The sequence below is a fragment of the Lissotriton vulgaris genome, chromosome 11 (assembly GCF_964263255.1).
Source record: "Lissotriton vulgaris chromosome 11, aLisVul1.2, whole genome shotgun sequence".
In the NCBI taxonomy this organism is placed as follows: domain Eukaryota; kingdom Metazoa; phylum Chordata; class Amphibia; order Caudata; family Salamandridae; genus Lissotriton; species Lissotriton vulgaris.
In genome coordinates this window covers 117,807,416-117,829,102 of record NC_141699.1, presented here as the reverse complement: position 1 = coordinate 117,829,102, position 21,687 = coordinate 117,807,416, and the positions used below count along the sequence as shown (strand labels likewise).

The 21,687-nt window shown below is 43.1% G+C and overlaps 1 protein-coding gene across 1 annotated transcript in view; it reads left to right on the top strand.

Annotated features, from left to right (window-relative positions):
- Positions 1-21,687, top strand: part of GATC (glutamyl-tRNA amidotransferase subunit C) — a 127,036-nt gene that overhangs the window by 19,583 nt on the left and 85,766 nt on the right. Inside the window, exon 2 of the mRNA XM_086942865.1 lies at positions 20,621-20,671. Within this exon, the coding sequence (XP_086798991.1) occupies positions 20,621-20,671 (51 nt within the window). The remainder of the gene's footprint in view (positions 1-20,620; positions 20,672-21,687) is intronic.

Genomic DNA, 21,687 nt, shown 5'->3' with positions numbered 1-21,687 from the left:
TCACAAACTAAGACAGCATCACCGCCCTAGATTAAGCAATGCATGCGTTCATGTTTACAACTAATGATATATGTTTCACTGCATAAGCCCTCACTAATTTTTCAGCCATGCCCACGAGGCCGTTTTAACTGCATAAGCGCTCACCATTACTACAGCCATACCCACGAGGCCTCTTTAAATACAATGCAACTCGGGGTATTCAAGACCATAATACTAGATCAGTAAGCCTCACACGTGATGTCCACCTGGAGCCAGCGCTCTGTGATTATGTTGACATTATCCCTAGTTTGGAGACACACAGCTGGGTAATGTTTTTCATATTTCCTTTAATAATTTCTAAACCAGAACAGGAGTAAATCTCCTTAGTTATTTCTCACGCGCTACTAATCCACAGCATGAGCAATGATGAACTAGCCATACATACCGGTTCAGATTGGATGATAGTAGTTTAATAAACACCAACCCGGACTATACTAACCATACACAACCAGTCACACAATAGTTCATCTTGTCTATATCATGTACATTACTAAGTTCAGACCCATCTCCCCCTAGTCAATTGCCACGGCCACCCAGACCCGTGAAATCTCCCCACCGGCTGGTGTAGAACAACCTACTATATAAGGTAGGAAGAGAATCCTTAACTGTATGGACAATAATAGCAATCTCCAATAATAGTAATCCCTCATTGAGCCATGTTGCGCAAAGGTTTCTTTCATACATTAATTATATAAGCAGTGCATCATCTGCACTACATGTGCCTGTCGGCTGACAAGCACCATCATCATGAAAGGAACAGATGATTCCCACACCTAACAAGAAGGTGAGCAAAGTAAGGATGCCCCCTTCTCTAGTTTGTAGCACTGACCCTTCATAGGCCCTGACAGTATGTCCTTTACATTCATAGGCTGTCCAACCCTCCCAGTCCTGATGAAGACCCGCTTCGGATGCTCATAAATCAGCGCATCAATACTAGGGTCGAAACGTCAATGTACTTTTGACACACATCCAACTGTGCAAAGTCCCAAAGAACAAAAGCCACAAATTTAATATCTTGAGACTATTGTGTTTCACAGTGGATTTCTGAACAAAGTTCATCTTTATATATGTATATTTGTTGTTTCACCGATTATCACTCAGTCACAACATCACTATTTATGCCCTATTTGTATTCGCTGTAATTGTATATTTTGGACAGCATACCTAAAACTTTGCAGAATTAATGCTTCGAAGAAAGGTGATTACTAAAGATTTACTTTCTCCTTATTTGGGTCAGTGTTGATTTATTAATTTAAACGGTAGATATCCATCATTGGATATATGAATGAGTTTGGGTATTAAGTACTATGTTAAATTGAAATGCTCTTTTCGACAGAACCATTATTGCTTGTTTAATTACCCGCCCAGGTTCTGAGGGTTACAGGGTTACCCCATTACTTTTAATGCTGCTTTTTTTGGAAGCACATACTCGTGCTTGTGGCGGCATCCACCTTGCGGGAGCGAGCCGGGCGTGCAACAAGCACGAGTATGTGCTTCCGAAAAGAGCAGACTGCGTGCGCACGCCCACACCACTCCCAGGCTTGTTTGTGCCTGTAGCCCAGTAGATTAACGTAACCTCAACAGGCCTCCATTATGAATTTATTTGACATTTGTTCTTGCTTCTTTTCAGCCCATTACTCTCCAGACTCAAGTGGCGCATTGCCTTTTAAGACTCCAGAACGTGTGATTTTTTTCGTCCACGTTCACTCGCAGGACCCAGGTCGGTGAATACCTGCCCTTAGCCCCTGCACAGTAAATATTTGTAATATCTTTAGTGCTTTTTTGTTTTTTTTAATAGTTTTTGGAGACTAGTCATGGTAGAAGAGAATCTGGAGTCTCTTGTATTAGAATTTCTCTTTTGTTGCCTTCATGCCTCTAGCATCAAGTACCTATGTTTGAGTTCACGTGCGCTGAAGACTAAGGTTACCACAATTATACATTCAAACATTCACCGTTCATCATCTCCTTTTAACACAGTTATGCTGACATTCTTGATCAATACAAAATGATTACAGTAAAAACAAGCATTTGCAATGCAATAGGCCTCGCTTTCACGCGAGTTTGAGCTATTGACATCGCAAATAACAATGCGTTTTATTTTTGTTTTTGTTTTAATAACATAAGTAGAAGGCATTGTCATTTACAATGCCAATAGCTTAAACTCGCGTAAATGCGAGACCTATTGCATTGTAAATGCTTGTGCTATTTGCTGCTGTTTTGGAATGCCCATTAGCCTCACTTTTTTTTAAGCATTCCCAAGTTTCCAAGGTGTTTACTTAGATGGTCAGCCAGAAGACCCCAGAGGTTTGGATTGGTGGTTTTGCAGCTTGCTCGCTGAGCCATGTCCAGAAATCAGTCCACAATTGCCCCTTGCCCGTTGTGATTTGTCACAGACCACTTTATTGTATTAATGGGCTCAGGGCCTTCATTGTCCCCCTAAAAGTCTTGTTTTAGGGGGGATAGGGCATGAAACCTGCGCTTTGCATATAAGGATTGCATGGTCACTGGCCAGGGTTGGAGGGGATTCAAACTTGCTTATGCATTAAAAGTGATACAACCAAGAGTAGCCATCCTAAAGTAGCAGAATGCATGTAGGCTTCAGGTGAGTCTGATGTGAATCTACCATTTAATATTCTCAGACCTAACTGGTTCAGGAAGGAAGCTAGGGCATTGCCTTGTTTATCACACAGTTGGAACTGCTTTTCGATCGGGGAAATGGCCCATGTTTGGTCATCAAGGTCTACAAATGTGCTGTTCAATTTCCCGCACATTAGATTAGCATTGAAGTCTCCCATCATGACCCACATGTCATCTGAATATAAAACTGATAGGTCTTTCAGAATTGTGGGCAACGAGGCCAGCGTTGCCTCCCGTCTTTTTTTAGCAGGTGGAGATTAACGCACCCTAGGATGAGGATGAACAATGACCTTACTTTACTGGACTTAGCCAAGGAAATCTTGAGAAGGATGTAGTCGCCGTTCCCTGTGCGGAGCACCGTGGCAGTTGCCGCCAGTTTGTTTTTCACATAAATAAACACACCGGCAGAGGCATGGTCCCATCCCTGTGAAGTCGTTGTTGAAGCTTTGCAAACTGATGTCGGACCAAGGAGACGAGTTGAGTGCCCAGGTTTCCTGCAGGACAATGATGTCGTTTTTCTTCAGCTTCTTGATGGCTTCCTTCTTGGCTTTAGAATCCATTAAACCTCTTATGTCCTATGAACTAATTTTCAGATGAGACCTTATTGCATGTTTAAAATGTTCAGGTGGCTGCGTGCTACGATTGATAGCTAAGAGTATTTGAGAACCATGCTCAGTCCGTGGTTTTTAACAGCTGTGTAACGCATTTGCGGCCATCCCCTTTGTTTGCTGTTATTATTAGTTCCCCCTCCGCGATTGGTGGAGGATGAATTCCCTTTTTGATACCCCTTAAGGCAGAGCTGTTGGTATATCATGACTTACTAGTGACAAAATTTTTCCTTATGAGGAAGGTGGGGTATTCAGGCACTGTGAGGATGATTACTTCCATTCCTCATTTTTACTGCTGCATATTGTTCATCCTCAGTACATTTACACATGCACAGGGCTGGTAAAGGTAATATCAGTGGATTCATTTGACTTTCCAGTTTCTGGGGGAAGGAAGGCCACTTCGTCGATGTAAGCAGAATTGATTTTATCCAGTCTTGGTGTGTTTGCACAAAGTTTCCCAAAGTTCCCTCTGTTGAGCCTCTTAGGGTCCTGGACTGGTGCCTTTGGAAGGAAATGGCATATACAACGCAGACAGAACTATGCAGTGCCATTACAACGCAGGCACTACAACAAATGTGTTGTTAATAAGCGTTCAAACGACTTGCTTTAGGGAACGCATTGTTGGATTTTAAATCCAACACCTTCCCTACTGTTGCACAAACTGGAGTTGAAATAGTAAAATATACTATTCCAAAGTCCAGTGCTTCCCAAATGCAAGTCGTTGTAACGACTTGCGTTGTAATGGAACGTGAGGTAACAATGCGTTTTTGTATTGCCCGTGTTGTAAAGGCTTGCATTGTAAAAGCATGAATGAATACGTCGTACATCCGCCTTTGGAGGGCTGCCTTGCGGTGTTGGCACCATAAGGTTGCCCATGTTCCCTGTTGTAATGCTGGGCCTTTCTGTTGTTTTCCCTTGTTCTGTATAGTGCCTGTGTGTGACAGCTGCCCCTTCTGGTTCTGTAAGGATTGCTGTTGTGTGCGTTCACACCAAGTAGCTGTCGGGAGCTATTGCTGTATTTTCGCTTGATAGAGTTAAACTTACAGTGGCATATACCGTTGGCGGCGAGCCATCCATTTGTGAGCGTGGCCTTAATTCTTAATTCTAAAAGGCAGCTATACCAGTGGGTGTCACCCTTCCAAACATGAACACATGGGAATGGTCTTTTTGACAGCAACGAAAAAAATGCTTCTTTTTGAAAACAAAGCATCAGACACTAAACAAGGTACAGAATACAATATTGAAAATTTCTAACGTCTGGAAAATAAATCTTGTGCTAGGTAAAAATGCAAATGCACCCACCAAGCAATGCTTTGACCTCTGTGCAGCTCTTCTGTCCTGACCTCCTGGCTGTGCACTATGTGACTTCTGCTGTGCTCACTGGCTAGGAAAAGAGAAGTAAGGGAAAGCCACTTAATGTGATATCGGCTTACCTTCCCCCAGCCCTGGGCAAGGAGGCGCTGGCAGAACTTGGAAAAATATTCGTAGACTTCCCGACGGGAACACTAATAGTAGGGGGACATTTCAATATGACTATGAATGACCAGACAGACAGATATCCTCAACGCCCCCTAACTCGCCCATTGACACAAATGGAGGACTTCACTCGGGCAATGGGCCTGACAGACATGTGGCGCTCCCTACAGCCCGACGCAACGCACTATACACTTTACTCTAATGCACACAAGATTATGTCCCGTATCGACTATTTTCACAATCACCCGACAGACATCAGGCACTTTAAGCACCCACGGTCCTTGCCAAGAGGCATATCGGACCACTCCCCAGTGTGGGTTGAGCTCACTTACTTTCAGCATAAACATCGTCCTAACATAGTCCTTAATCCATGGTTGCTCAGGGTCCCAAACATCAGGGAGAGCCTGATCACCCAGTCTGAACACTACTTCACTAAAAACGTTGGTTCCGTAAACTCACCGCAGATAGTTTGGGAGGCATATAAGGCAGTGATGAAAGGGCATGCACTGGCGTCCAAAGTGGGATATGTCCAAAAGCAGAACCAGCAGACCGAGCTTCATCAGTTAGAAACACAAAATACTTGCTTATCTAGTGGAGCCACCGCACATCAATTAGCCCTCAAACAGCTGGAATACAAAACCCTAGCCAGGGAGAAGAAGCGGGCCCGGCTGTTACAAACGCAACATAAGGTTTAAGAGATGGGTGGGACAGGGCGGGGAAGATGTTAGCCTGGTTAGAGAAACGAGAACAAGGGGAGCGCTGGGTACCCAAACTGATTGTACCTACAACTGAACAGATCACTGACCCGCAGGGCATTGTTGACGCCTTTGCAGACCTCCTCAAGAAGGTATATACCTCCTCAACCACATATACGTCAGAAGACTCACGTCAATTGTTAGCAGATAAACCTCTATCTACCCTAACCGAGGTAGATAGGGAGGCCCTTGAAGCAGACATCACAGAAGAAGAAATTTGCTGGACATTTACTAATATCCGATCAAGGAAGACTATGGGACCCAACGGTATCCCTATTGAATTCCTCAAGACCGAGGCCTCACGAGTTGCCCCGCACCTTAAAAATATGTTTAATGAGAGCTTTGATAAAGGCATTCTACCTGACGATCAGAGAGTGGCATCTATAGTTGTCATCCGGAAACCTGGCAAGCCTGCAGACAGTTGCAGCTCTCATCGACCGATCTCTTTGATCAATGTCGAGGCAAAGGTCTCGGCCAAACTCCTGGCTAACCGTTTTACCCCGATAATCTCATCGTTAGTCCATGCCGACCAATCCGGCTTCATGCATGGATGGAACACATCACTGAATATCCACAGTCTCCACAGTGTTCTGGGGAGGCAACAATATGTGAATGAGAATGCCATGGTGCTGTCTCTCAATGCCGCCATGGCGTTTGACTCAATTGAATGGCCCTATCTCTTTCAAGTGCTGGGGTGTCTGGGGTTTGGACTGAACTTTCAGGGCTTAATTAAACTGCTTTACACGGAACTTCGTGGCCAATTCAAAGTCAATAGTCTCATATCCCGGACGTTTGCACTGAGTAAGGGCACCAGGCAGGGCTGCCCACTATTCCCCCTCATCGTCTCTTTAATCCTGGAACCATTAGCATCCTGGGTGCGAGGTGACGTGCTACTTCGAGGACTGAAATGGAAGGAGGGGTGTGAAGACAGAATATCACTCTATGCACATGATATCCTGTTGTATTTGGCGTCCCCCGTGCGTCCCTACATCGACTCCTAAATATATTCACCAACTTCGGCAAATACTTCGGGTATGCCATTAATTGGGCTAAGTCAGTCTTATTTCTTCTCAAGGGCTCGGCTCCTCGGCTTCCTCCGGGATGCGAACTGGAGGTGGTCACTGATGGTTTTTCGCTACCTTGGGATCTTTATCACCCCCGATCCACAACTTTTCCATGAAAGGAACTTATCTGCCCCACTAGCTAGACTTAGGAATGATGTGGCTCACTGGCGATCCCTGCCACTTTCGTTGCTAGGTCGGGCGGCCCTGTTTAAGATGCTCGCTCTCCCACGGTTCTTGTATGCCCTTCAGAACTGCCCGTACAAGTTTTCAGACTCCAATTTTAACAGTATTGACAATGAGGTCAGAACACTGCTGTGGGACGGGAGGGTGCTCCGTATAACCCTGAATTAACTAACTAAGGGGTGGGATGATGGGGGGATTGCCCTTCCGGATATGCGACTTGATTATTGGGCGTCGCAGTTGGTGGTGGTTAACCACTGGCTGTTTCGTTCTCCGTTGGACTCTGCTTATATGCTTGATTGGTATCATATGTGGATGGAGGGATGCCTCGGTGCCCTATATGCAAAGGTCCAAAAAGGGAGATATCTGGGCCCCATGGCCCGCATGGTGGAAATCTGGCACCAGGCTGCTAAATGTCTAGGCTGGGCTGGCATACTGACCAAGTCCACTCCGCTGTGGTGCACTCAGAAGTTAGGACTTCTGTGCCACCAACCAGGGTTCAACAAGTGGGATGCGATTGGACTTTCCAACATAGGCCACCTTGTCCACAAAGGTAAAATCCTAATGTTCCAGGAGCTACAGGAGAAATGTCAAATGGCTCAAGGGGAGTCGTTCTGGTATTCACAGATCCAATATGCCCTAACGACCGCTATTCCAGATGTGGGTGGTCTTCCGCAGTCATCCCCACTGGAGGACCGGCTGCTCTCTGAACCAGTCCCAAGCAAAGCTATTTCTCTAACGTATCGCAAGCTATGCAATAACTTGCCGGACCCTTTTCAGACTCTCCGGAATCAGTGGCAAGTCAACATCGGAGATATAGATGATGAAGACTGGCAAACTGCACTAATGTCACAGAGAGAGGTGGCCATCTCCCTTTGCTTCCGTCTGATCCAACTAAAAATCTTGAACAGATCATACCTCCCTGGGGCATCGCTGGCAAAAATAGGGACAAGCCAAGATGCTTTTTTCTTGAGGGGGTGTCATCAAGAAGCCACCTTTTATCATAGTATATGGGATTGTCCATCCCTGCGATCCATATGGGAGGGGCAACTGTACACTTGTAAGAGCACTGGTGAAAGAGATCGACCTCACTCCACCACTGGGGCTCCTCAACATCTGGGAGGTGACTGATCTCACAGAAGAGGAAGAGCAATTGGTCACATTAGGGTATACATTGGTAAAAAGAGCAATAGCAATGAAGTGGGGGGTGTTGGAGCGACCATCGACAAATGCCTGGGCGGCTGAACTGGACAAATGCATGATTTCAGAAAAGGAAGTGTTTAAATCTAGGGGATGTCCCGAGAAATGAGATAAAAAGTGGAGTGGGTGGAATCTATACCTAAGAAATCTATGTGTATCTCCGACTGTGGAAATGGAAATGTCTCGAATTACTCATTGTACCTTTGATCCGATTGGTTGAGGTTATAGCTGTTTACAATAATCTGCAACTGATGCTCTACAGTCAAATGTCTGTAAATTACTACATGCAATGATTGGAATTTTTTTTTTTTTAGAAATCTTTTTATTAAATAGAAAAAACAACATAAAATAAAAGCATCAGGCGAGCGAATCATGACAACATGGCAGGGTTAATACTGTCAATCGTGCAAAAAATAAATATATAATTACAGTGTTTTGAACATTAGGGATCACGGTGATTCCATGGTTGCATCATCTCTCAGCGTCTTTGGGGGTGTACATATATTGCTGCAGTGATTATTCCAAGCCCCCCAGACCTTCCCCCATTTCTGAGGACAACCCCTCGCCACGTAAACCGCCATCTCCCAAAACATGATAATTGGAAGTTTTTATTTAATAAAAAAAGAAAGGAAAAGTAAACCACTGCTCTCATCGCTGCAGTCAGTCAGTACCATGCTGCACATGGACAGAATCCCATTTTTCATAAAGGGGACCTAATGAAAAAAATCATAAGGGCCCTCCTCACAATTTCTTACAATTATTTTATTAAAAGTGACAATCTTTAAATATGTCTTGACTTATTTAAACATTGCAGTTACGTTTTTTTACCATTTTAAAAATGCAATTAAATACATGATTGCTAAACATCCTATTTTTCTCAGGCAGTCCTTTATAATGTGTAAAAGTATCCACAGTGTGATTATCAGAAAAGGGGGTCGGGGTTTGAAGCATATTTGGAGTTCCTTCCTTTTGCCATATACTATTAGCTAGGATGTAAATGAGAAAATATGTTAGTGGCACATTACAGAGCGGGCCACTCTGTAAATGGCCACGGACATTAGGGGGGGGCGCAGCATAAAAAAGTTTGAAGACCAGTGCTATGGAGCCTTGCCAGGAGTTGAACTTGCCTTGGGACTGGACGCTGGAGGAGTGCTCTGTATTGTGTAGATGCTCATCTGCTACTTAAAGATGGTCAGAGGGAGAGAGACGGCCTGCGCTAACTGCCGCTTGTTACTTGCCGCGAGGGGAACAGCCTGAGAGACCACTGCACCGCCGTGAGGGGAACGGCCTGGGCGACACTTCCAAACGCCGTGAAGAGAACAGCTCCTCACCTACATCCATTGCCGTGAGGGGAACAGCCTACAATACCCAGCAGCCCCTGCCCAGCGTGGGTAAGCAGCGTCACAACAGCGCCTCCAGCCCCATCAAAAGCGCTGCTGCTTTTCCGCAGTGCGGGACACGCTTACTGGCGCTTGTTACTTGCCGTGAGTGGAACGGCCTGAGAGACCACTGCACTGCCGTGAGGGGAACGGCCTGGGCGACACTTTCAAACGCTGTGAGGGGAATGGCTCCTCACCTACATCCATTTCCTTGAGGGGGAATGGCCTACAATTCCCTGCAGCCCCGGCCCGGCACGGGGAAACAGTGGCACAACAGTGCCTCCAGCCCCATCAAAAGCTCTGCTTCCCTCCCGCAGCCCGGGCCAATGGCGGGCCCGTCATCGCCAGGAAGAGGCAGTGCAGGGCTTTCCCCCTTTCATCTGCGGCTTTGGGCTTTTGTGTAGGACTTGGAGTCTGCTTGCAGGTACTGTTGGCTTCCTGATGTTACCGTCATTCAAGCTGGCTGGCAGCACCGGTGTTCCATTGTTATTTGCATATACCCCTACGTACTATGCTCTAATGGACAAGGTGTGACTAAATCCCTTATTTTATACTCGGCTCAATTAGATACATGGGCCTAGACTTTGTCCTATGATTCAGGATCCTGTACTGCACGTTGCACTTTAGTGTTAATATACTGATTAAATGTTTTTATTATTATTGCTGCTAAATAATGTATAAGCACTAAGCATTTTTTTGCCTAAAAATAAGGTCTTGATTAGTTTTTACATCTGGTATTTTATTAGTTTGTGTCTTAGTACTGTATTGTATTTTACACATTGTACATTGCACTAGGCATTTCGCCTTTAAAGGCGGTTTAGCACTTTATTAGGGACCTGTGTAGATAACTCTGTGTGTACAGAGGTAGTCCACATGAATAAGCAGATGCCAAATCTGGGGAAAAGTGTGGCTGGAACTTTAGATGCCTTCATATTGAGGGCAAAATCTGCCCTCATTAATGAAATAAAATTAACTGAACGTAGGCTATCTCTTGAGCCCCACCCTTTGCAAGGTAGACTCTCCCTAACCCCCACATTTCCTGACTCTTTGGTGGTTTCCAACCAGGATGTATCTCCATCCCGGCTGAGTCAGTCCCCACCTTTTGTAACAGTGACAAACTGTTTCCTGCTCATCTATGGAGCAAGAATCTAGCCCTGTTAAATCTAAAGCTACAACTAGAGGGCAGAAAGCAAAATTGAAATCAACTTGTACGAACAAATCCCCCTCTAGAAAAGAGAAGAGTCTGGGATTACCGAAATCAAATCTGCACAGGGCCCATCTGGCAGAAAACCATTCATTTGCTGTCCCTTCTTCAAGCAGTTGCAAAGAGGGTCCCCCTACTTCCATGAATCGGACTATGTTAGGGCAGTTCACTGATAGCATTCAGGAGGAGAATTTCTGGGGCAGGCTCGAAACCATGTTGTCCACCTTACTGGATCCAATTTTTCTAAAAATAAGTTTAGTAGAAGCCAGGTTATTTAAACTAGAAGGGCTGATTAGTTGCAATCCGCCGGTTACCCTGGCAGCTAGCACAAACACAAGCAAAGAACATACAGCCACTGGGGGTAAAGGAATAGGGGCAGGCCATTTTGTGAGGCCTGCAGTAAATAGCGAGGTGCTAGACAGGAACAGTTCTAATAGCATTAGCCCAGTAGTGTAGATTTTCCAGCAATCACACACCAGTCTTTTATAAGAGCGGTGTCCCCTGTGCCTCACAGGGAAGGGATCAATAACAACAAAGGGTATGGCTTAGAAGCAGCAAGACTGAGCACTTATAAACCAACAACCGCAAGAAAATGCCAATGCTGCTGCTAATTTCAAATCATATAAGAAGAAGATGTGCGGACCAACCATCATTTCATCTTTAAGCTAGTTTGTAGCTTTTTTATTTTATCATATCCATCATGCTTATTTTCCAAAGACCATTGGAGTAACCAAACATATTGCGTGGTGTAAATGGCATGATTTGCAATCAGTTTCTTTTGTAATTATTTTGGGTCAACAAATGAATTTTTTTTTAAAAATTGTACAGTCATCTCTCTCTCTTTTTTTAGTATAAGAAGAACTGTTAAAGCAATATTGTTTGGTTTTTTAGTATGTGAGTGTGCTTTTAATATGTGTATGGAAGGATGAATGTAGAACGAGTGGGATGGTGAGAATGGTGTGAACTATTGGATAATTGTTTCTTCTGAACTGTTGTAATATTTGTGGGTATAGTGTTTATTGTATTGTACATGTTAATTAACTTTTTTCGAAAAATAAACATGATGGAAATGATAAAATAAAAAAGCTACAAACGAGCTTAACGATGAAATGATGGTTGGTCCGCACATCTTTTTCTAATATGATTTGAAATTAGCAGCAGCATTGGCATTTTCTTGTGGTTGTTGGTCACAGGGAAGGGAGGCATAAGGGTAGGGACCTACAGTTAACGAGTCTCCCAACTATTGACCTCCCACCCAAATCCAACCCATATGTAGTGGTGTTGGGGAGTGTTCCCTCCCTCCCCAATGGGGCGAATGAAGATTATGGGCAGCTGATAAATAAATTAACTCATTGGTTCATATAAAATACTACCCTGGGTGCCTGTGTATCTAAAACATCCTCATGGCACGCAGGGTTAGCTAGTTTGAGATCTGACGTAAACGGGGCTCTGGTGATTGCGTTATTGTAAATTTTGATAACCCCTACACTGCGGGCCGTATTTTATCTGGGGACATCAGTCTCACCCCCTTAGTAGGATCTGTCATTAGGGCTTTACCTCTGGATAACTTCTACAAGCCAGTCCCTTATAGTGATATGCCTGAAAATGGCCCCAGGGTACCTCCCCGAGGAGGGTGGTAAAATAAACTAGTACCTAGGCAACAGTAGTACCTAGGCAACAGCCTATTCCTATGGTCTACCCACCTCCTGAATCAGCTAGGCAGTTTGGCACTGTCCACACATTGGCGCTAAACAACAGATTTGCTGCTCTAACTGGTATGGAGGATTGTGATTGACTGAGGGTCCTCATACCCCCTGAGCCAGAGCCAGTTGCACTTTTTCAGTCTCCAGGGGAGGTAGCTTTGAGGCACTCAGATGTGAGGCCCAACAATTTCCTATCTTGGAATATTGCAGGGCTGACAAGCTCCAAGATCCACTGTGGGTGCGTTATGTGAAGCAATTCACGGTAATTAGCCTACAAGAAACTTGGTCAGTGGATTGCGATCTATTTCTGGAAGGTTACAAGGCCTTTTTTGTTCCGGCCACTCCATCTGGGAGTGGAAGACCAAAGGATGGTCTAGTTGTATATATTTATGTGGCTGTTGATTGTAAGTTACAGGTGATGCCAACTACACACCTGGGAATCCTGGCATTGTCAGCCAAAAGGGGGGATATCAGATGGGGAATTGTTAATTTTTACAATTCGGTGGCTTGTCTGCATGAGGCTTGTAACATTACTACCTTGGGAACAATTATAAAACAATTCTTGGGCCTTAGTTTACATAACCTTTTGGTTTCTGGTGATTTTAATATACACCCCTGTGGTAATCCAACAACATCTTGCATCTCGGAGTTGGGCTGCCCCTGCATAAGGGGTTGTCACATTGAACATTATGCTCAGGGGGAACTGCTGAACAACATGTTAAATGAACTGAATATAGTGGCCATGATGTATTTAACTGACCCGCACACTAAGTTTCCTATGCCAACTTTGAAAGGTCGTGGTAGGGGGTCATTTAATGACTTCATTTTAATTTCCTCTTCTTTCAAAGGTTTTAATATTGTGGAGTAAATTCAGTGACCATAATCCATTAACAGTTTACATGATGGGCCCACTATCAGTAAAGATTGGTGATCCTCCAAACAGGGGTGCACTGAGACTGACGGATGGAAAGCGTAGACTAACACGGTCTCAGGTGTCCCCAGATAGATTTTATAACAAGGTAAAAATATTCTGTGCCCATGAATTAACATTATGTATAACTGAGGGGTCTCCTCCTAATGAGATTCTTGGTGCATATGAGTCAATAGCAAGAAATGATATGTGCTCCAGCCAGAGGAAACGCCTCACTTGGTCCCAGATGGTTTGATTCCCATTGCTCCAAAGCAGCTAAGAGGTTGAGGAAAGCTCTGTCAGCTAAACCAAGAATTCAATCTGAGGTTTGTGCCTGTCGAAAGGAATACAAGTTAGCCCTGTCCAAACGGAAGTGTGCCCTGAAGGAAGAAGCCTAGAGGGAGTTGATTGATTCTAGCACTCTTAGGAACAGCTCGAGGTTCTGGAGTGTTGTGAACAGGCCCCTTTTTGACCAGGAAGGTGGGGGGGGCTAGATTCACACATCACAGAGGAGGAGTGGGTACTTCACTTTAAATCTATGTTTGACTGCCCTCTTGAGCTTAATCGCAGCGAAAGCCGGGACATAAAGGACGCTGTAATAACTTTTGAAAGGGGTGAGATCCTGGAAGGTATTATAGGACTTTCTATTAACAAAGCTCCAGGTCCAGATGGGATCCCCCCAGACCTATTCAAGTCGGACCCCTCGTTCTGGGCCCCGATACTAAAGTCAGTATTTAATGCAGTTGCAAAGAATGGCTGTCCCCAGTTTTGGGCCTCTTCTACCATAGTTCCTGTTTTCAAGAAGGGCAATAGAAAATAGTACCCATTTTTAATGGACCGATCTCGCTTACTGATTCAGTGTTTAAAGTGGTAGGGTGCATCCTCTTACAGAGATTATCATCATGGGCAGAGGAGCATAAGATCTTGTCAGATGTCCAGTATGGGGTTCCGGACGGGACTCTCTACCATTGCTCAGTGTCTTAATCTATCCATGATAGTGAGCAAATATACTGTTGCTCGCCCCAGAACCATCCATCTTGCCTTCATGGACTTGTCATCCGCGTTTGACTGTGTAAACAGGGTCAAACTATGGCACTCCATGAGGGCAATGGGGGTGGAGAACAGTATTGTCAATTTTCTCGAGGAACTGCATATATCAACTAAAGCCAATGTCAAGTTTTCAAAGGATTCGCAGGTCACTAGGGACTTTGAGATCAAGAAGGGAGCAAGGCAAGGCTGCATTCTGGCGCCTTTTTTGTTTAATTTTTATATAAATGATCTAGATGGTGCATTAAGGGCAACTGGAGTCGATTATCCCTGTGTAGGACGGCGTGGTATTCCCGCCCTCCTATATGCAGATTCCGCCCTCCTCATATCCAGGATCGAATTGGGTTTGCAATCTCTTTTAACCACTTTCTCTAGATTCATGACTGATCAGGACTTGGCAATTAATAATTCTAAGTCCTACGTCATGAAAGTGGGGCAACAATCTAAAAAGTGTTTTAATTTTAGTGTAGGCCCACCCAAAGATCCCCCGCCCAAATGTATTTTCCTACTTAGGGGTTCTTTTTGATGACCAACATAAATAGGGCCCCCTAATATTGAGGAAAAGAGGGGATCTGGCTCGGGTAAATACAGCAATCTTCAATTTTGCCTCTAAAATAGGGAAGAAACCAGCAGGAGCTATGCTGCAAGTTTATCAAGCCAAAAGCTTGGCCATAGCTACCTATGGTAGTGAAATCTGGGGACATACTGCCACAGATTCTCTCCAAGTAGCAGAGAATGACTTTTTGAAATGCTTATTATGTGTGCCTCGTGGAAACTCTAATGTAGCGATCCACGAATAACTAGGGGTCCCCTATCTAAGTGATGCTCTTGCTTTGCGACCCCTGATCTTCTGGCTGAAGTGTTGCCTGAACAAAGATTCAACTCTCAACCCGTATCCCCTGGCTTAGATATATTAAAAGAAGTTTTGGAGGGGTACGGCGGGGTGATCTATTTTCCAAACCTGATGTCATCACCAAGAAGGATGTGGAATTAACTAAGATAGCCTTTTTGATTGAAAGAAAACGGACAGGGAAGCTAAGGAGGTGCTGAAACCTAGTGTTCGGATGTATTTAATGCTTAAGACAACTCCGATGACTGAACCCTATCTTATGGTGTCTCTGTCAACACATAAGAAGTTTTTGTTAACCAGGTTTCGGATGAACCTCTTCCACCTCTTGCTCGCCAGACCTAAGGGTTTTAACAACGGTCAAGTGCTTGCTCGCTGCGACATACAGTCTCCGCAGGATCTGCTGCACTTCATGTTTGTATGCAGACTATACGAAATTCCCAGTAAGCAATTTCTGGTTCCTATTTTAAAAAGAATGAATTTTAGACAGGTTTGTCCGGCTCTTGTGTATCTTCAGATAGAAACAAAGAGGAGCCCTTTGAAACCAAAAGGATTAGGGCACTATACAGTAAAAAAGGGGAAAAATCCTTTGGATTTAGTCAAACCTTTACATTCACTGTTCATCTATACCATACAACCTAATTAGTGTGTGTTCACCATTCATATATAGTCCCGGTTACACTCAAGAAAAGTATATCATACATCTCCCTCAAAGAGTCGCAAATAGTCGAAATTACAAAAAATATAAATCGATTTATTGATTAAAAATGTCAAACAGATAATAAAAACATGTTAAAAAAACAGGGAGAAAAACCCTATATTTGGCACATACTGGGTATCATAGCATCAAAGCAAATTTATAAATAACAAATCCACTATACAATCACAATTAATGAACAGAATAAAAAATGAAAATCACATAGAAGTACTAAGAGAGTACATAACACAGGCAGATATCGTATGCCCCTTGTTTGTTACATATCTGTATAACAACGCAATTTGTGGTAGAAGTCCTGGCACCCCGTACTCGAAGACCTCCGCCTTTGTTACAGATTATGTATAAAAGTAGGCGTCTACGCGTTTCGATGGTTTAAGATTGTTTCCACACCTTTTTCTAGACAAAACAGTTCGTACTTTCAAAAATTCAATAATTGGCTCGATGGCAAGAGTTTCAATAGTCCCAGTGCCTTGTACAGTAATGCTGCTTTTAGTCTCAGTGCCCTTCAGGTTAGAATAAAATAGAATGTGTCCACTAAGCATCCATTTGATAGTATCATCAGATATTTCTGAAAGTTACAATGGAGACAGTATACATTCCAGGTGTCCTGTAGTTGCCCGTTAAGCTAATAACTTGTCCCCGTTGACAGAAAATCTTGTTACGTGTTCACCGCCATAAATCAGGTTCACGTTAACACGATTATATTTTTTTAATACCGTCACACTTACTGGTGAGGGCTCCAAGAGCCCTCTCATACGCTATACGCCCCTATTGTTCTGTGCACGTCAGTCAATGGGCCAGAAAATAGTTGATACAAGAGAATAACTTTTGTTCCCCAGAGAAGAATGTAAATCCATTTAATTGTGGGTGGTGCCAGCCCAGCACCATACATCACAAAGACTGTATGGTGTTGTGAAGGTCTCCGTGGCGGTTGGAGCCTCGGCACCTGTGCTCACCTGGCCATTCCTGTTATGTTTTCTTGTCCCTCACCCCATCGAAGTCCACTTGAATTATAAATCCTGGTCAGGCCTTCATCATTATCAATCTTAATTGCTGCAGGAAAGTGTTGAACAGTTTTGGTGGTACATAAACATTTAGGTATACTACTTTGGAACCTCTGACAGACCCATTAACCATAATGTATCTTCTTGGTCTGTCCTGCCAACAAGGCTGTTTTAGTTTTTAATGTTTTAGTCCCTTAGAAAGGAAATTGTTTCCTACATAGTATCACTACTCCCTTCGCCACCTGGAAAAAAAGCCTACATTCTGGACCTTCCCAAACCAATATCAGACTAAAAAGTCACATACATTGCCCAGTAAGTGGGTTTCTTGAAACATTACGTCTGGACCATAGAACTTTCTGGTCTGCAGCACCACCCACCTTTTAATTTTGTTTAAGAGCACATTTATATTATCTGTCAGGAAATACATTCTTTCCCTATCTCTGTTGTGTTTCTGCTTAAAATCTGAATCTCCCATTAAGGGACTAAGACCACTGTATTGAATAACATAGCAACTAACATAACAGTGAATAAAAACAAAAAACAGCCCAAGAATTTCAATGAGTGTGGCCTCGCTTATCTACGGGTCTCCTGGGGCAAGATCTGCATCTGAGTGTACTCCGTTATTCCTTACAATGAGCCCCACGGTAGTGACCATGGTGAGCCTCTACTTTCTCTGTCCCTCAATGCTTATGGAGGTCCTTCATTTCCGCCAGCCAGCCCCTTGCAAGCGTGACTTCAAGCTTTGCAGGGTAGAGGAGCATGTATCTCAGACCCATTGCTCGGAGTTTTGCATATATTTAAACAATTTGTACTGTTGCTGTACTAGTTTATTACAGTCTGTTTTTAGGCTCACGTTTCAGTCTTTAGTGTTCAGGATACGGGCTATAATATAAGCAGCTGTGCTGAGGCACCGGATGGAGGTCTAAGGCCAACCGCCTGATGATTTGTTTCAACCAGGAAGCATGAAGAGAGTCTTCCCTCTGGTATAGTCCACCTCAGCCAGTGTAACAAGAACATCTCTGGGCCATTGCCCTCCACACCCTTGACTACAAAACATAGATTGTTGAGTTGGTCCCCACATTTCGCTTCTTTAACCCAGTTCCTTTAAGATGACAGCCAGATGATATACCCTGTTTTTCAGTTTTTTGACCAGGTCCGATATTCGATCTTCTGACTCCGTTACCCTCTCAAATGTATTTCTGAGGTCTTGCTGAAAGAGGACAGCGTCCATTCCCACGTTCCCTATTTTGGTTTTTAGGGCAGTATAAATTAACTGAATCACCTGAAGGATGAGATCATTCGTGGAGACGGTCAGGATGACCAGTATCTGAGTTATTTGAATGTGATGTTGCTCCCTGGGGGCTGGGACTATAATATTGTTTTAGAATTCTTGTCTGTCATACATTGATGCGAGATAAGGCTTGGTTTATCATTAGCCATATGTGCCAATTGAGCAGCGTCTGTCAACTTTGAGGCTTCCTTAGCAATCTGTAGGAGTTGCACTTCTCTTGGGGCACGTTATTTCTCAGCCCCCTCCCATAGACTAACTTGTCTTCCTGGCATGGCATAGTTGTTGGACCTCTCCAGGGTAGCACACTAAATGGTATTGACCTCCCACTCTTCTGGATATTGGCTTTATACTAAATTAGAGAAAATCTATGGTGAGTTGCTTTATAAGTAACAAGGCTGACCACCGTACCATTCTGTGATGTCCCTCTCACAAAAAAGCTTTACATGCCTCTGTTCAATCCCAAATCATTAGGTAATGACCACATGTGCTAATTGACACTACACACACTTCACGCTTTCAGATGTTATGCTCCTCACATCTGTACCAGGCAGCAGTCCTCATTCCACCATTCGTGGCTTTAGGCCCCCAGCAGACACCCAGAAAATGTGATGAGTGACACCTTCTTAGCAGTGTTGGGCTTTACTGAGGTGCTAATCCACTCTTCTCGGGCCAGACCTTTTGCCGTTCTAGGTGTCTGCTTCTCTCCGCATGAACACAGCCTCAGGTGTAGGTTAGTTATATTGCTTGGAGTTCTATCACCACAGAGAGTAGAATAATCAAGTAGCCCTGCAATGTTTGTCCGATTTTGGACGCTAAATGAAGCAGGTTGATGCTATGAGGCAGAAGCCCCAGAAAATCATGTCCACCACATTGGCTGCCAAAGTCATGTCCACCATGTTTTTTAGTATATCACAGTTTTACTCGTTTTGTTTACTCATAAGTTAATTAAGTTACTTTCCCTTTTTTGAATAAGACATTGACTTGACTTTAGTTACTGTGTGTTGTTTACTGTGTCATAATGAATGTTCCTGCTCCTGGAGTAATCATGTACTGCTCACCCTGTATACTCTTAAGAGAGTCAAGTACCTCAAGGGAGTACCATGGCTATCCTATTTGGTATGCACCAGCAAGTGGTAAACATTGGTAGCCACATCAGTTACGCTCCACTAGAAGTAGTACATTTCACTGTGACCATTACAAAGTGTTTAAAAGAAAAAATCCAAGTCACTGTGAGAGAATATACATTTGTTTTTCACTTCATGCCTGAATGTTTTATGTAATTTGTTTTTGTATCCAATACATTTGTTGTGATATATGCACGTTTTATACGTTACAAAACTCACAAGCAGAGGGCAGAGGCTACTTAAAACAGCACACAACAAATTGAATTGTGTCCTAAAGTAACAAAAAGGTGCACGAAACCAGGGAGTACTCCCCTCTATACTCCCCACAACGTGGGACAAAGTCCCACAACAAATTGCACTGCAAAAGGTTTCAGCACTCTTGTACATACATATTACTTTATCATATTACAGTCCACAAGTTATCAGCACAATAAAGAAAAACTGTCCAACTCCTGTGGTATGTATTTTCAAATGCAGTTTTCACTTTATTTTTTCATCAATGGATTCACTCCACAATTCCATAAAGCATAGCCAATGCGTTTCGTCTACTGAGAGACTTCTTCAGGGCTTGAATGTATTTCGAACATTACACTTTAACGTGAGTGACGGGCGGTTATCAGGCTGCTAAGGAATTGTGAAACAATAAAGAAACAATCTTTTCGGGGATAGGAACACCACGAAATGTGATGCAACACTTTTGTCGCCATACATTTATCTTTTTAAAGTAAAAACTGTGGCAGAACCACTGTTTGTTTATCATTTCTCTGCATTGAAAGTTTGACGGAGCCGTATGTCAAACTTTCAAGTTTTTCTACTTTCTAAAATTAAACATCAAAGCGCGATTTTGTTTTTGGAGATATCTCCAATGGCAAAGAGGGCATTTTGAAGCTTTCCCTACAACTTACAACCATGATTTTCCTGGTGGTGACGGGCAGTGAAAACTGACCTGTATGTTCGCCCATCTAAATTAGGTGGGTGGACATACAGATCAACCAATGACAGCCCTTAATTATTTGGGCCAACGAAGAGGTGTAACCACGGTGGAGACATAATAGTCTCTGCAATTGTTACACCAAAGCTCCGCCTGCATTTAAATCTGGCAGGCTGACCATTATGTTGGCGAAAAGTTTATTTCAGCACGGTTGCAATGGAGTACACTTTCCACCAACGTATAAATTAGGCCCTGTGTCTGTAGTATAATCAGAAATGTTCAACATATCCTTCATATCCATTAACACTCTGCAAACTTGATCAATATAATTGCAATCTGCTTCATCGCCATACTGTAACTACTTCAAGTCCACTCTTGTACGAGAGGAAAGAAGTATATACATAATAATGGTAAACCTAATAGGGCACAACCATCTGTGCTTAGTTTTACTGAAATATTTCAGTTTGCTCATGTTAACATGCTATTTTTTTTGTCCATTGCAGATTCCCCAGAACCCAACATGGCAAATGAATGAGAAAATGCAGCCTCTCGAGGTACATAAATAAGAGCTTAATGTGTCTTTGCAAACTAGAGCTATTGCCAAGAGCTAATGTGTAGGTCTTCAAAATGGAATCTTTCCTGTACCTACGTTCAAAAAGTGCTGCATGCACCATGCACATTTGCATGTCCTATTACATAGAAAGTGTGTGAGAAACAAGGACCCCCTGATGAGGATAGAGTTCCTGGGTCAGGGCAATTAATTCATGGAGAATAAAGCACCCAGGCAACATGTGAACACTGGCATAGTTCAGGTAACAAAATAATAACAAAAAAATAATAATAAGGCAATAAGTTAGCACAGAAAATTCAATTTAATAAATTGTGTAAAAATATCACGAGATAATTCATTGATACAGTGATTAAAACACAGTAAAAATGTTTCTTTCAGTAAATAATTGACAGATGTATGTTATTTGATTAGATAATACAATGAAGAGATGGTTTCCGTCTACGCGTTTCAACACGTTCAATGTGTCTTCCTCAGGACACTACCATCTTGTTACTGAAAATAGATAGACAATATTTTAAAAGTGTCTCTGTGCTAGACAGTGCAAAAAGGTTAAATACATTTTACTTGAACATTAAGGCCAGTGATTTGATAAAACATCATGATATACCGCATTACATTAGTTCATTATTTTCTTCTTTATCATAGAAAGACAATTAACAGGACTAAGTCAGGTTACAACAAACAATAGTCATTTCATCACATAAAAACATAATTCGAGACAGGAGGATCAAAAAAAGTTAAGAGAGAAAATGAAAGCAGTGTCTAGGAACTTAGCAGAAAGAAAAGATAGTATGCATTTTCTACAAAGAGAGAACTAGTGTATTTCCAGTCGCTGATCTAAGTTGACATTATTCTAAGATAAACAGGAAATCATTTTTATTTTTGTCTATGTAACTGTACTTAAATGAACCACTCTAAGACTACTAAGGGGCTATGAAAGTGGGATTACATAGAAAGTACATGTTGTAGGGGAGGGCCTACTCAGCAGCGTATATCCCA